The 13,894-nt window shown below is 46.6% G+C and overlaps 2 protein-coding genes across 3 annotated transcripts; both read right to left on the bottom strand.

Moving 5' to 3' along the window:
- Positions 1 to 3,011: 3,011 nt before the first annotated feature.
- Positions 3,012 to 4,099, bottom strand: LOC100276284 (uncharacterized). Its single transcript, XM_020541029.3, has 2 exons — positions 3,764 to 4,099; positions 3,012 to 3,635 (listed from the first exon to the last, which is right to left on the bottom strand). Exons 1-2 carry the CDS (start codon positions 3,837 to 3,839, stop codon positions 3,508 to 3,510), a joined length of 204 nt encoding a protein of 67 aa, XP_020396618.1. The 5' UTR covers positions 3,840 to 4,099; the 3' UTR covers positions 3,012 to 3,507.
- A 2,579-nt stretch (positions 4,100 to 6,678) lies between these two features.
- LOC100275698 (uncharacterized) lies at positions 6,679 to 8,836 on the bottom strand. 2 transcript variants are annotated; one of them, NM_001149724.2, is made up of 2 exons: positions 8,245 to 8,836; positions 6,679 to 8,161 (listed from the first exon to the last, which is right to left on the bottom strand). In NM_001149724.2, exon 2 carries the CDS (start codon positions 7,912 to 7,914, stop codon positions 7,060 to 7,062), a length of 855 nt encoding a protein of 284 aa, NP_001143196.2. In that variant the 5' UTR covers positions 7,915 to 8,161; positions 8,245 to 8,836; the 3' UTR covers positions 6,679 to 7,059. The 2 variants fall into 2 exon arrangements, with proteins under 2 accessions (NP_001143196.2, NP_001335846.1); NM_001348917.1 differs by having other exon boundaries at positions 6,715 to 8,154.
- Positions 8,837 to 13,894: the final 5,058 nt, after the last annotated feature.

Here is a 13,894-nt window from a genome sequence, read left to right as displayed (position 1 = left end):
ATCTTGTTATGGGCTGTCCGGAGCTCACTTGATGGGGTCCGAACCCCATCTAATGGCTTCGGGCTGCTTTACTTCGGAGTCCGGGTCGTGCGCACAGGGGTCCTGTGTCTTCTAGACCCGATGGCGTTGTCTCTGAGAACGCCACCTTAACTGCCCACAAGATACCCCTAAGGCTGTTCTCCACGCGGCTAAGGGTAGCCACACATGTATCGTGCCTTTATACCGTAGTAAGGGGTACCCCTAATCCAGGGTATCGATAGTACTAATACAAACAACCAAATAAAAGTCTGCTGCATGGATCTAGCCTGACCATATGAGCTTTACTCCAAGGGATGGCAACGGATAAACTATCCGCGGATAGTGTCTCTGGACATCCATATCCGCGACTTATATCCGATATCCAAACCCATACCCGTTACCCGCTACGAAAAATCCATGGATATATTCATTTGCCCACTACACATACAACATATTTAAATCTAGCAAATTTAAATATAATAACATATTTGTCCAACAAATTTAAATATGATAAAAACATACAACATATTTATCCACATCCGTTGCCATCCATAGTGGGGACTGGGGTTGTGGGCTTGTGGCGACGGGAGTACGGGACTTGGGCTGGGCCGGCTAGCTGTGGTTCCAAACTCCAGTGATCCCATATGTCAGGTTACTTTAACGGATATTCGGGTATTCGAGTATGGATACTGATTTTTCGTATCCGTTTTAAAAATATCCACGGATATCAAATGCTACCCGTATCCGTATCCACGGGTACAGGCTCGTATCTAAAACCATGCCAATGGGTTTTTTTTATCCGCGGGTACGCGGATAAATCACATCCATTGCCATCCTACTAACTCCTCAGGTACTGGCCAAGTTGGACCCGGTTGCCATCATGACGTAACCAATCACATGGATAAAGAATATTATTTAGCTTGAGACTATGACTATAGTGTTAACAAGTAAATGCTCGATGTGATTAATGTACATACCTCTTCTATTAGCAATGTGGATTTGATCATGACCCTTATACTTGTCTCGCACCGTTAGTTAATCAAGTTTGCCTGAGATGTGATCTGTAGCCCTAAGTCTATACCATAGGATGTGGTGGTCCCCTCTGTATATATGTCATATGGAACATAATTTTCAGCAAAATGGTACCAACATTCTATTGCAATATGACTCCCTTTTGCCACAAACATGGCATTGGGGGTTATTATCCTATTTCCCGTCGCTTCTGAGACACGTCCACCATTGCGCTCATGACCTCTTGGACCATGACCTCCTCGATTTTTTCCTCTACTGCGTGTGCCTTCTCGTCCGCGACTATCTACATTGGTTGTTGCGTGATAGTTGGTGGGGTAGTTCCATGCGTTACTCAAAGCTGAGCAACTATGAATACACCTCGCCAATGGTCACAGTTGTCTTAATTTACAAGTTTAAAGACAAGAAAGGTTTAGATTTGGTTGTTACATGTTTATACCCTTATCTAAATCAAATAAAATCTATCGTTTAACTTTAGAAAGTACGATTAATCATGTGTATACAAAGAACACAAGCGAATATAATCTAAATTATACTATTTCAGAGTCCACACGTTGAACATGAATACACGTGGGTTGAGTGTACACCAACCGCCACCATAGGGCCAAAACAGAGGGACAAGACATGCAATATCATTTGAGATTGATGGGGTGGGTGGAAGGTTAGTCAGAGCAACTCTAAATGTGTTTGATTTGAGGTTAAAGTAGGATGAGACGGGACGACACCGTTCCTTCGGTTTTTTGGGATCACGCTGCCACCAAAAATTACTCCAGTGTTTTATCTCGCTCTCACGTGATTCTCATCCAAATACTATAGAAACTTTGGCCGTCCCCTTTCATCTCTCCTTGTACATCCAACCAAACACATCCTAAAAGACTATGATCTTTCTAATCTATATAAATAGAGATTAAAAAAACACCCTCCAACAGCTTATTTAAATGGCTGTCCAAATATATTCATCTTCTATTCTAGATATCTCGCTAGCCAAATATAGAAAATATGAATGACTCTTTAAAGTGCAAACAAGATATATAAAAGATGTTGGAGATAGAAAAGAAATAGAAAGTAGTCTTTAGCAAATGACTCTCTAAATGATAATTTTAAGAGTGAAATTTGGAAAGACTCTTGTACTCCATTTGGATATAGATATTGGTGCACAAAATTGAGAACTGAAATCGGCTTTCCTGAATTCTATCGTTTGGTCGCACATGGAATTGATATTTAGAATCCGAGAGCCAATTCCATGGAATTTGTAATATAACTAGATTCTCTTTATCCCAATTCAGAAAATCACTCCTCTGTATTGCGTGGAATTAGACCATCTAATTCTAAACTCTAATACAGTGACATCCAAACAACAGATTTGGAATTGAATCGGAGTATTGTAGATGCTAGTGTGGACTTTTGCCTTGCTTGCGTTCCAGAGGTAGCTAAAAACGCGCGATGGGATCAACCGTTTTTGTGCCGCTTCGTCACCGAAACGCAGCGGGTTCGGGTTGTCAAGCTGCGGATCGAAGGCGCCGGCTTTGTGGCGACGGCACGGCCTGCCCTGAACGTAACGCTAACGCGTGAAACGAGGCGAGGCTTTCCCCTGTCCCTGTTCCGCTGTTGGTGTCGGCTCGATGGGCTCCCTGCCCGCGACGGGCACGGCGCGCCCGTCAGGCGACGGCGAAGTGGCGGCAACTAACCTAGCAAGCGACGTTGACAAACGAACGATGCGATGGCATGACCATGGCCCGGCGCGGCCGATCGATAGCCACCCGCCACCGGACGGGATGGACATGTGTGGATGGATCCCTCGTCGTCACCATGCCTGGCGCCCGCCCGCGCTGCCCGGGCGGCTCTGTCGCCGGCCGGCGCACACGTGTGCTCCCGCGGGGGGTCAACCACCACCGCCCCATGCCTGTGCGGCTGTACTAGTAGTACCAGTGCTTCGCGTGCGTAGTACTCCGCATCCGTATATATATACACATCATATATATATATATATTTTTCTTTGGCTCTTTGTCTTTTGTATTTACAAGCTAGACAGATGCACACGCGGCCCATTGACCCCTGATCACCACACCAGACCGGCAGACCGTGCCGTTCCTTTTCCAAAAACAAAGCGAAGAAGGAGAAAGGAAAAGGAAGAAAAAACCGCTCCGCAGTGTCGGTGAGGGAGAGGGACGCCTGCTCTGCACTGCACCTGCTCTTCTGGAGGACGGAAGAGGCGGCAGCGCAGGATGAACGGAGGAGCTCATCACCTACGACGCACACCATCTCCGTGTCCGTGGATCAAATAAAGACCACACGTGTATCACGGCTGAAGAAGGTGAACTATACCGGCCGCCGGCACTGGTCGTGGTCGTCATCTTTATGTATGTGCACACACCGACAGTTTCATTGTGTCGGTCGAACTCGGACCAATCAGTCGCCTTGCTCAACGGCGTGGGCGCGGCGGCCGGAGGGACGAGCGAGTCAGTGATGGTCTAGGCGCATCGGCGGCGGGCGGGAGTGGGACGAGTCGACGAGGATGGACCAGAGGATGTGCACGTCCTCGCAGGGGCACGACTTGACGTCCTCGTACAGGATGTAGATGCCCCTTCCTGCTCATCACCACGCAGTCAGAACACGGATGGATGGAATGAACCAGCCACCAAAGAGAAAACGAGCGCTAGCTGGAACAAGAACGACAGAGGCGGCGGGGTAGACGGAGGACTGGCTGGGCACGTACTCTTGCTGTGCGCGGAATGCATGCGGATCCAGAGCTTCTTGAGCGGCGAGAAGAGCGACCGCATCCACGCCGCCATGGCCGGCCGGGCGGCGGCCTGCTGTGGTTGTTGTTTAGCTTGCTTGGTGCGCGGACGCCGGCCGGGTGAAGTCACTCGATCTCAAGTCCGCACCGCAGCTTTACTTGCACTGTTCCTTCATTCCCTACCGCCGACGACCGCGCCTCCGCTCTTAATAGTCACCCTCCCTCCCGGTGCCGCGTCGCTGTCCGTCCATATCTCCTCCGTCCCCACACCCAACACAAATAAACAAGCGGGCGCGCGCGCGCGCGGGAGCCTTTCGCTCGAGAAAACCAAAAGGCAGGCCTGGTCTCTGGTTGGTCTACCGCGTCGTCGTCGTCATCACATCAACAACAGTAAACGGCCACGTTGTTCATCCGCCGACCGATCGATGCCTCGATGGACGCCTGCTTCGCCTTTAGTTTATTTTGCGTCATGAGTATATATATATTGCATTGTATTGTATGAGCTATCGAGCTATACGTACGTGCTCAGATTCAGTAACAGCCGTTTCTGTCGTCGGCAGAAACATGCGGTGTGAAATTCAGGAGCATAAATAGCACCCATCTTATTTTCCACGTACGTACACAAAAGTGTCGGCGAGCAAACAAAGCCATCGCAATCACAAGCAAAGCAAAGCACGGCGGGCGAATTCTTCTCCGTCGGTGAACAGGAACACATCAGTGCGGTCCATCCAGATGCGATGCGAACCAGGGATGGTTTCAGTATCTGAGGAGGCGATGTCGGGAGCCAAGCTTAACCGGCGGGACCTGTGTTCGCGGCGCGCTTTCCTTCCTTCCCTCGCTTCGCTGACATAACGACCAGCCGAGCCGACGGTCGGAATGCCGAGTCAATCAAATCTGTGCCCCCCCCCCCCCCCCCCCTGCTCACCTCGCCTGGGATATCCTTTGCTTATTTGCTAGTGCTTCTACAAAATGGGGGGTCAGGTCAGTCTTTGTCTTGCGCGAGGGCATTAGGATTTTGGATTCTATGCATTATTCTGATGTGATTTGGTCTGACATCAGCACGCGAATCAAACTAGGCGCAGATGAGCTAACCCCCATGGAGCATTAAAATTTGCCCACTGCATTTGCCGCGTACTAGTGTGTTTAATTCTGGTTTCTGGATACTGAAGCTCCAGAAATTTATCTGGTAATAACGCGCAAACCCATTGGTAGGGTAGGGATGCGCAAGGTGTTTGGAGCTGCACTCACGGGATTACACAATTGATCAGTGATCGATCGATCGATCACCCCCCATAATGCTTTGGTAAAAAAGAAAACGGTTGGAATAGAAAAGGAAAGCAGATGGCCACCATTACCTTCGATGGAAAATATGGCGGTGCGGCAGTTTTTCCCCACCTAACTAAACGCCATGCATATCCCATATATGTACCTCGTTTTAAACATGCGAGGCATGGAAATTGCAAGGCCTGCTCCGCTGAAGTGCAAGTGCAGGCACCATTTCATCAAAAGGTGTAAAGGTGAAATAGCTCTCTTCTGGTATACAAAAACGTATGGGTATTAGTATAAACTACTCAGCAGTTTCTCTATGATAACATAAATAAGGAACTACGCATGGTGAAGAAGCACGCCACGCGTGCTAGTAACTGAGTACTACCATTATTACACTTTTGGGGAAAATGAAATGATATAAAAAAAAATAACCATTATTATCTGTTATATAACGATGCAAACTTGGTACAAAACCTGCTGAAGCTTTTTTTCCAACTAAGGGCTACTTTAGGGATAGTTTGGGAACATTGTTTTTCCAAAGGATTCCAATTTTTCAAAGGAAAAACAAACTAATTTTCCTTACGGGCCGTTTGCATCACTTTATTTTAGAGGAATTAGAATTCACTCAATAAAGTAACTTATTTACTTTGGAATTTGACATTCCACCACTTTCCAAAGTTCAGATATAAGCCTATCTTAAATTCATGGGGTGGAGGATGGAAAATAATTTTATGCCTTAGTAGAATTTGTTTCTACTCTGTAACTTACATGACACTCTTCGTCTCACTCCTCTATAGTAAAAATGTAGCACATAAAATATCTCCGATATCTTGCTAATAATAGTATACAAATATATTTTGCATAACACCGAATTAGCTTAATTGATATATGCCTAAATTACTATTATTAGAATGAAATTCAATTCCAATGATCCAAACGGGGCGTTAGGAAAATTGGAATCACTTGGGAAAATGGTGTTTCCAAACTAGCCCTTAGCAATCCCATTTTCTCAGGGGATTTCAATTTTTCCCAAGGGAAATTAGTTGAAAATCCCTAGGGAAAAAAAGGAGTTACCTCTACTCTCCCTCATTTTAAACATGCAATATTGCAAGGCCTGCAGAAGTGCAGGTACCATTTCTGGCACTCTTGGATATTTGATCAAATGGTTTAAAGCTGATAGCATAAAAAAATACAAAAATATGAGCACTTGAGTCCTCCATCCTATCTAAATACTCTCCTGCTATATCAAAATTATATTGATATTGGAATCTCAACTTGTAAACAAGCATTACCACAATATTATCAGGAACATGAAATCCTTTTACAGAATATTGTCAGTCATGTGGGAAAGCTGCATTTCTAGCATTGTTATTCTATTTTTATCACTAGTATATGTTGGGTTTGGATATCTAACTTCCAGTTCTCAGCTGTACCCAGTAATCTAGCTCAATTAGATGTCTATCCCTTGATGTGCAATACATTGCGCGTGCGGGCGTTGTGGGGGGAGTGCAGAATGCTCCGAAATGCAAAGTTATGAATGAACTGATTGTCACCATTATGCTTCCGTGAAAACAAAACAATGGAATAGATAGCAATTTGCTATATGGTGGGCTGGTGGCAGATCTGCTCAATTTAATGCCATATGTACCGAGTGTAATTTTAAACACGTGAGTCGTGGCATAACAATTGCAAAGACATCAGAAGTGTAGACATCATTTTCAATATTCTATCCTGAACTTCCCATCAAAAAGTATAAATTGTGAGACATTATGTCAAATGACCTGAGCACCAGAGTCCCACATCCTATCTAACTAGCTTTGATGATATATCAAAGATCATATGCATATTCAAAATCTCAACTACCGCTAGGACAGCATATGTAACAAGCACAGAATTCTTGCCAAGGATCTTGTTACACTTGCTAGATCCTAGATTCCTACTCTTACTAATTCAACATTAAGAGCAGAGTGGTTGAAGAAACCTGCCATCACGTTTCAGCCTAGTGCTTACTCAGTCTTCCACGCTTTTAATATCAATGTGAAACCAAGACGATGTGCTTCAGCCTCCTTTTCATTCTGTGAGCATGTTCTGAACAAGATTTTTTCCATGGACTGGCCTGATTGAAACAAAAATACAGCGCATCCATTTGTGGAACCAAATAGCCAGTCATGCACATCCCATAGCACCTCCACTGGAAGTCCATCGACATAAATAGTCTGGTTCCCTCTGAATTTCCATGCCAGCCTCTTCAAGTGCAACACTTTCTTCTTGTCGATCCTAATCTCTAGGCAGGGATCCCTCACCCCTGCCATGTCACACTCTATGGAGATGTGATGAATCTGACCAATGTCCAAAAATCGAGCTTTCGCGGAATACATCTTCTTCGCATAAATGTGCTCTTTCCTAGCTATCATGACTGCATCACAATGAGAAGCATCTGACAAAACCCGGTGATCCTCCTCCTTGCTTAGGTTACCTAAAACAAGGACAACTTCAAGACCATAGAGCAGAGCAACATGGAAGCCTTCGAGTGGCTCTGGCCCTGCTGCGAACTTTGCAGCTGACAGGTCCCAGATGATCTCCACATTGCCACTATCCAATTCCATGACCTTGGAACCCTTCCTCTTGGAGAACAGCCAGGGCTTCACCTCTGCCTTGCAGAGGCAACGGTTGGAGTAGTCATGGATGGCAATGGCGAAAGCCTGCCCCATGGCCACCTTGCTCCAAGTGACGGTGACCACGCAAGGCTTGTCACGCAGGCGTGCCACGTACGCAGACTGCACGAAGTTCTGCCCACTTGAGGAAGAGGAATGCGCAACCTGGACGGCACTTTGGTTTAGGCAAGATGCAAAATCTCTCATTGTGACGATTCTGATGGTCGCAAGCTGCGACTCCCTCAGTGCGGTGCGGCTTTTTGACGAACACCACGTGCGCAACTGTCCTTTTTTCTGTCAGGAGACTGGTTTCTGCATTTGGATTCTAGGACTCCTAAATCCTCCAGGGACCGAAGCAATCTTGGATAGGATCCATCACAATCTCATCTTTGCAGACGATATCACAAGATAACACCTGCCGATTTGCCAAATGTACGCGTGTTCTACCTGAAAACTGAGATAGCAAAAATCAGAACCCGGACCAGAAAGGCGCAGCCTATGATTCCCAAACCCAACCAACATAAGATAAAAACAAACCTTTTCCCAGGAGAAATCGAGAACCACTAGCAGGCAGCAGCACAAGCCCAACGGAGGACGAAATGACCAGACGGGTAGTGCACGCCAACGAATAGGCACAACGAAAGGGGAAGAGGCGGACAGGCGCCAATCCAATGGGCGGCCGTTTTGCCTGTGAGTTCACCTGACCCCGACTAAAAGGAGCTCACTCACCTGCTCCACAACAGGGTGTTCCCTCAGCAGCAGTAAACTAGTCCCGCTAGCAGGCGCGGCTCAGCACTAGCCTCTCACCCTTCCCTTTCCCCCATGGTTTAGCACGTAGCGGCGGCGTTGGAGCGACCAAAAGCAAGCTGGTGGAAAGAAGAGGACAAGCTGGGAGGACGAGGAGGGGAGGGCGACCACCACCGGTACACGGTACGGGCGCGGCGTTGGGGAATGTGGGCAGCAGAAAAGACGCGGACGCGGGCAGCATGCTGCCGGGACGAGGTGCAGCTGCACTGTCCAATCACTGACAGGTCGCCCTCCCGGCGGACATGAGAGCTCCGCAAGATCCGCTTCTCCCGGGGGAGATCGTGACACCCCCGTGCGCCCCCGTGTTTTAGGGAAACGTTTCATGATTGCTACAGTTGCGGGAGGTTTTTAGGGTTCGGGAGCCCGGCCCAAGTAGGCCCATAATACCATCACGGGCATGATTTCCAATAGCGATGATTGCTAAGAAGGTTCAGAAGTATAGCCGATTTCCAATAGCGATGAGCTAAACGACGTATACGATTGATTGAAATTAGTTCAGTCTTTGTAAATTGAAATCACGTCACGTCTCTTCAGATAATCAGTGGCGGAGGACGAACCAAAATTAAGGTATTGCTAAAGTAATAATGAAAAATTTTCATAACACGGTTTAAAGCAATACATAGCTATAAAATAAGTGATGAACAAGAGTCATGGCGATCATAATATATTTACATTTAAATGTTAAATAGCGAATAAAATCTGGAAAAGAGAAAATAGACTAATAATGATAAATGAAAATAAAAAATGTGAAACAAGTGAAATCATATATCTTCAGTTGAGTCTAATTCTAACCAGTGAAAAGTTGTTGTACACATCTACACTTGATTTTACACGGTTGGTGAGTAGCTGATGTGGAAGAATGAGTTGAACGGATTGCTCGGTTGCGCATCGCATTTCAGTTCTCAGCGTGTGAAACTAGCTAGGTGTTCTCGGATGGATGTTTCAGTTTTCAGGGTGACTGTAAATGTGGGGGACAGATATCTCACGGGTCCACTAGAAGGCGAAAACCCTTGCGTGGGCCCACAAACCAGTCGCCCCGCAAGGTCGTCACATCGTGGGTCGGGCAAAGACTACAGTTAAAATGGACCGACCCAAGAAGGCGAGGGCCTCGCGCCCGGATCGTTCGCGGATTAGACACGATCCCATGGAAGTTGTTCGCTTTTCCCGCGCCCGACGTTGTAACATCCAAAATTATGATTTTTGAGATTAGTAAAAGAAATCAAAGGAAGCTGTCCTAATAAATAATTATACTATGGAATTCTTTTTAAAATCAATGTCAGTTAAAATAAAATACAAACATAAGTTCAGTTGTAAGTTTAAAGAAATGAATAATAAAAAGAGTTTCAATTTGTTAGGATGGATTATTTCCCTTCAAGTACAATTTTTTTAGTAACTCTTGATAAAGATTTGCTACTGGGTAAATATCTCTGTTACTAAATATATATCTAGAGGTATTCATTTAAATATAAGAAATAAATAAACTAAAATTTCGCATTCATGCTTGGAGTACTGACTGTGCATGTATTTTGAATTTTAAAACTGAGAACTGATTTGAATTTGGAATTTAATTAGAAAACAGAATAAAAAGAAAAAGAAACAAATTGCTTACCTGAGTAATGGGCCGAATTTCCGGGCCGAATTTCCCCTCCATCGGCCCACCTAAGCTCTGCACCAAATTCACCTGCCGTGGGCTCCTCTGTCGTGTGGGCCCTCGGGGTTCTTCATAATCAACCCGCGGTCCACTGCGTGGTTAAGCCTGGGTCTTAGGAATATTTCTGTTTTAGTCCCTGAACTTCTCGGTAATATTGCGCCCAGTCCAGGATCCTTAGTAAATTCAGAAATTAATATAGAAAATGGATTTTGAGTATAAAACAAATCCAAGGAATTGTTTAATTCATAGAAAATTCATATAATGTCCAAATCAGTTCATTCCAATTTCTATAATATTATTGTTTATCGCATAGTACCTCTGTTTTTGACATGAAAGTCACATTAAAATTTATATATTAATTAATCTTATATCAAATACATAAAACCTTAGTAAATTCATAACTCCTTCGTTTTAACTCCGATTTGATCCATTCAAGTTGCGTTAGTTTTGTATAAATATTTACTACGCAGTAACAACATTTATTATACCATGTCTCATTATTTTATAATTAGATTTCTATTTAACCTATGTTGGATACTCTTGTTAATCTGCTTATCATAAAAATCTACTAGAATATAATTTATGGTCAATTTATAACTTAGATGAAAGTTGAGATAGTTATTTATAGAATAATATCTTATATGATTTATATTAACCAATTTATATTATAGTTTAACATTTTAATCGCATAAATCCTCTATAAAATCATAACTCCTTACTAGTAACTCCGATCGTAGTAGTTCTCGAGCCCGCGATCCCGTAGCTTCGCGTAAGTCATTATTATTCAGTTTGTACTTATGTTTGGTGTGATGTTAATTTTGTCTATACCATGTCTGCTTGTATTGCTACGACTAGTAGTGAGGTTACGAGGATCTGAAGAATCACCCTGGTAATTGGAATCTCAAGTGCCAAGCAAGTTGTGCCCTTGATCACTTCTTTTACCCAGTCATGTTCTGATTAATCATAATGACCTGCATAGGTTAATTTTGATGGGACCCAATAGGTTACCCCAGTTTGACTATCTTTATACCTTGATTACCACCACACTTTTTGGGTAGTACCTGCTATTGCTTTATGTGGTTATGGGTATGGAGATACATTTTATTCATGATTATACTTTTATTATCAGTTGTTATTTACTGTTCATGATAAGATCATTATGTTAATTGGAACATGGAGAACCACCCGGGAAAACAGTGCTACCACAAGGGTTTAATGGGACGCCCTTGGCTGATTAATTAGGAAAGCTAGTGGATGACTACCTTACCCGAAAGGGGCAAGGGCAGTAGGGGAGTGGTCAGTGTAGGGAGGCCCTTGGGATGATTTTGCTGCGATGGCGGTCATGCGAGGGATTCCTGCATTGGAGCTTCCTATAAACTGTAGCGGGTTTTCTGAAGCTAGTGGAACTTTGTAAAGGCCTCGTAGTGTTACCCTGCCTCGCCTCCTCGGTAGAGGTGTATGGGATTGGCCATTGTGGGGGACAGATATCCCCCGGGTCCACTGGAAGGATAAAAGACCTCACGATAGGCCCAAGGGCTCAATAAATCGTAAGGTCATCCCTTCATGGGCCTGGGGAAGAACGACCAGTGAAGCAAGATCGACATTAGGCCGGATCGGTGCGAGCCCGGATGGCCCAACGACATTGAGCAAGCAACCACAACAGAGACCCGACTTTCCCGCGCTGGAGCCCCGTACAACGGAACCAGGCGAGGATAAGCCGACAGAACTATAGGAAGATAGACTCAATCAGTTCACTATCTCATAGGTGCGTATTGTTATCACGTCCGCATGTATTGCCTCACGGTCGAATATATAAGGCCTAGGGGGCACCCCTTCAGAAAGATCGATCTCACTACTTAGCCATCCACCCCAACTTTCTACTCTTTAGCGTTAGAGAACTCCCTTGTAATCCACCACGTAAAGCATTCTCACCAGGACGTAGGGTGTTACGCATCTCAAAGCGGCCCGAACCTGTAAACACTGTCCATTGTTCCTCATGCATCCGGCACGAACCATTTAGCTACAGTCGGCGACACCGCCCTACTCCTAAAAACACCTTGAGGGGCAACCCCGGGTGTGCGGTCGGACCCAAAATACCGACATCTGGCGCGCCAGGTAGGGGGTGTGTCGCCGATCTAAGCTAGCTCAATGGCTGTCACCTTCCACCGCAAGATCACCCTCCGCCCCGGATCTGTGTTCTGCTTTGGAACTATCTCATCCGTAGCAGATGAAGAAGGAACTCTACATCGCATCGCAGATCCGTCAAGGAAGTCTCCTCTAACAAACTCCGAGAATATCGGAGTAAGGAAGGAAAAAGCACGACCTCCAGCTGCTCCGAAAAAAGATCGCCTTCAGCAAGCCAGGGGCCGAGGGCCCGCTGACCCGAAGAACTCCACTGTCTACTTCCCCAACGAAAGAATGGACACAAATCGCAAGGAAGAAAGAAACAAACAAAACCGGGAGGAAGCAAGCTGTTCTTTCCGTGCCTCTGTCCTCAAAGGAGAGCGGAAAGAAGATCGCCACGATAGCCGCACCATTCTACCCCGACGTTCTTTTCATCGGGAGAGTGGAGTTGCCCCCCGTCTCCGACGACGAGCCGACCGCACCCGGAGAAGAACCACCTCAGCGGGAATCCCGTCGACGGAGGAACCGGCGCCGAAATATCCGGCGACATCATGAGGCCGGAGAGCGGGATCCAGAGCAGCCTATCTCGCGAGACGAGGTCTCAGAGATAGGAGAAACTCCGGAGGAACGCGTCTTCAGAGAACGAAGGAACTCCCGACGGCGTGATCGCCGACGAGCTCAGGAACAAGCCGAGCAGGAGGCAAGGCAACGTCGGGAAAATCCACTCTTCGGGCACAACCTGAATCCCGACTTCGCCCGAGCCATGAACACGTCGAGTGAGGTCGGAGGGGTACTAGCTCGGATAGCTGATGGACTCCCTCGGACTCCCGACGCCGAGGGCTATCGACGACTGTTCACCCAGGCAGCCAACCATCTTCTACCTCTCGCTCACCCGCCGAACGACCTACGACACGCCATCAACAGCCGTCGGGACGCGCGAAGCTCCATCAATGCTTCGCGTGAACAACGACATGAGAACGAGATCCGCCGCCGGGAGGAGTACGACAGGGATCATGGCATCCCAGCTTGGAGTCAGGCCACCAGAACTGAGTCGGCAACGGCCTCGACTGGCGGTACAACCCAGGGACGGTCGAGGAACCACAACAACTACTCCCCTCCCCGGGACAGACATCCCCGACGACAAGAAGACACGTGTGGAGTGTCTGCCCTTACTCCACGCCTTAGGGCCATTCAATGGCCCCCTAACTTCAAGGTATCCAATGTCGACAAATATGAACCTAAGCAGGATCCAGGAGGCTGGTTGGCCGTCTACACCACCGCTGCTCGAGCTGTCGGGGCGTCCGAGGACGTGATGACCGCATACTTACCCATTGTCCTCGGGCAAGACGCGCTACAATGGCTGCGACATCTACCCCGACACTGCATCGACGATTGGAGCGACTTCAGTCGATGCTTCACCGCCAACTTTCAGTCCCTCTCCGACAAACCAGCGCAACCGTGGGACCTCAAATCCATCAAGCGCCGGGGGGACGAAACTCTCCGGTCGTACCTCAAAAGGTTCCAGACCATGAGAAATCGTATCCCCGAGGTCACGGAGGCGGCCGTGATCGAGGACTTCTACAGAGGATCCAACGACTCGGCCTT

Source organism: Zea mays, chromosome 7 (genome assembly GCF_902167145.1).
Source record: "Zea mays cultivar B73 chromosome 7, Zm-B73-REFERENCE-NAM-5.0, whole genome shotgun sequence".
In the NCBI taxonomy this organism is placed as follows: domain Eukaryota; kingdom Viridiplantae; phylum Streptophyta; class Magnoliopsida; order Poales; family Poaceae; genus Zea; species Zea mays.
Note: the sequence above shows the minus strand (reverse complement) of the source record. Positions and strands in the feature narration are given on the sequence as shown.

Coding starts and splice junctions, on each gene's coding strand:
- LOC100275698 (NM_001149724.2), bottom strand. CDS start 7,914: ATGAGAGATTTTGCATCTTGCCTAAACCAAAGTGCCGTCCAGGTTGCG.
- LOC100276284 (XM_020541029.3), bottom strand. CDS start 3,839: ATGGCGGCGTGGATGCGGTCGCTCTTCTCGCCGCTCAAGAAGCTCTGG. Junction 3,636..3,763: donor GCATTCCGCGCACAGCAAGA/GTACGTGCCCAG, acceptor GGTGATGAGCAG/GAAGGGGCATCTACATCCTG.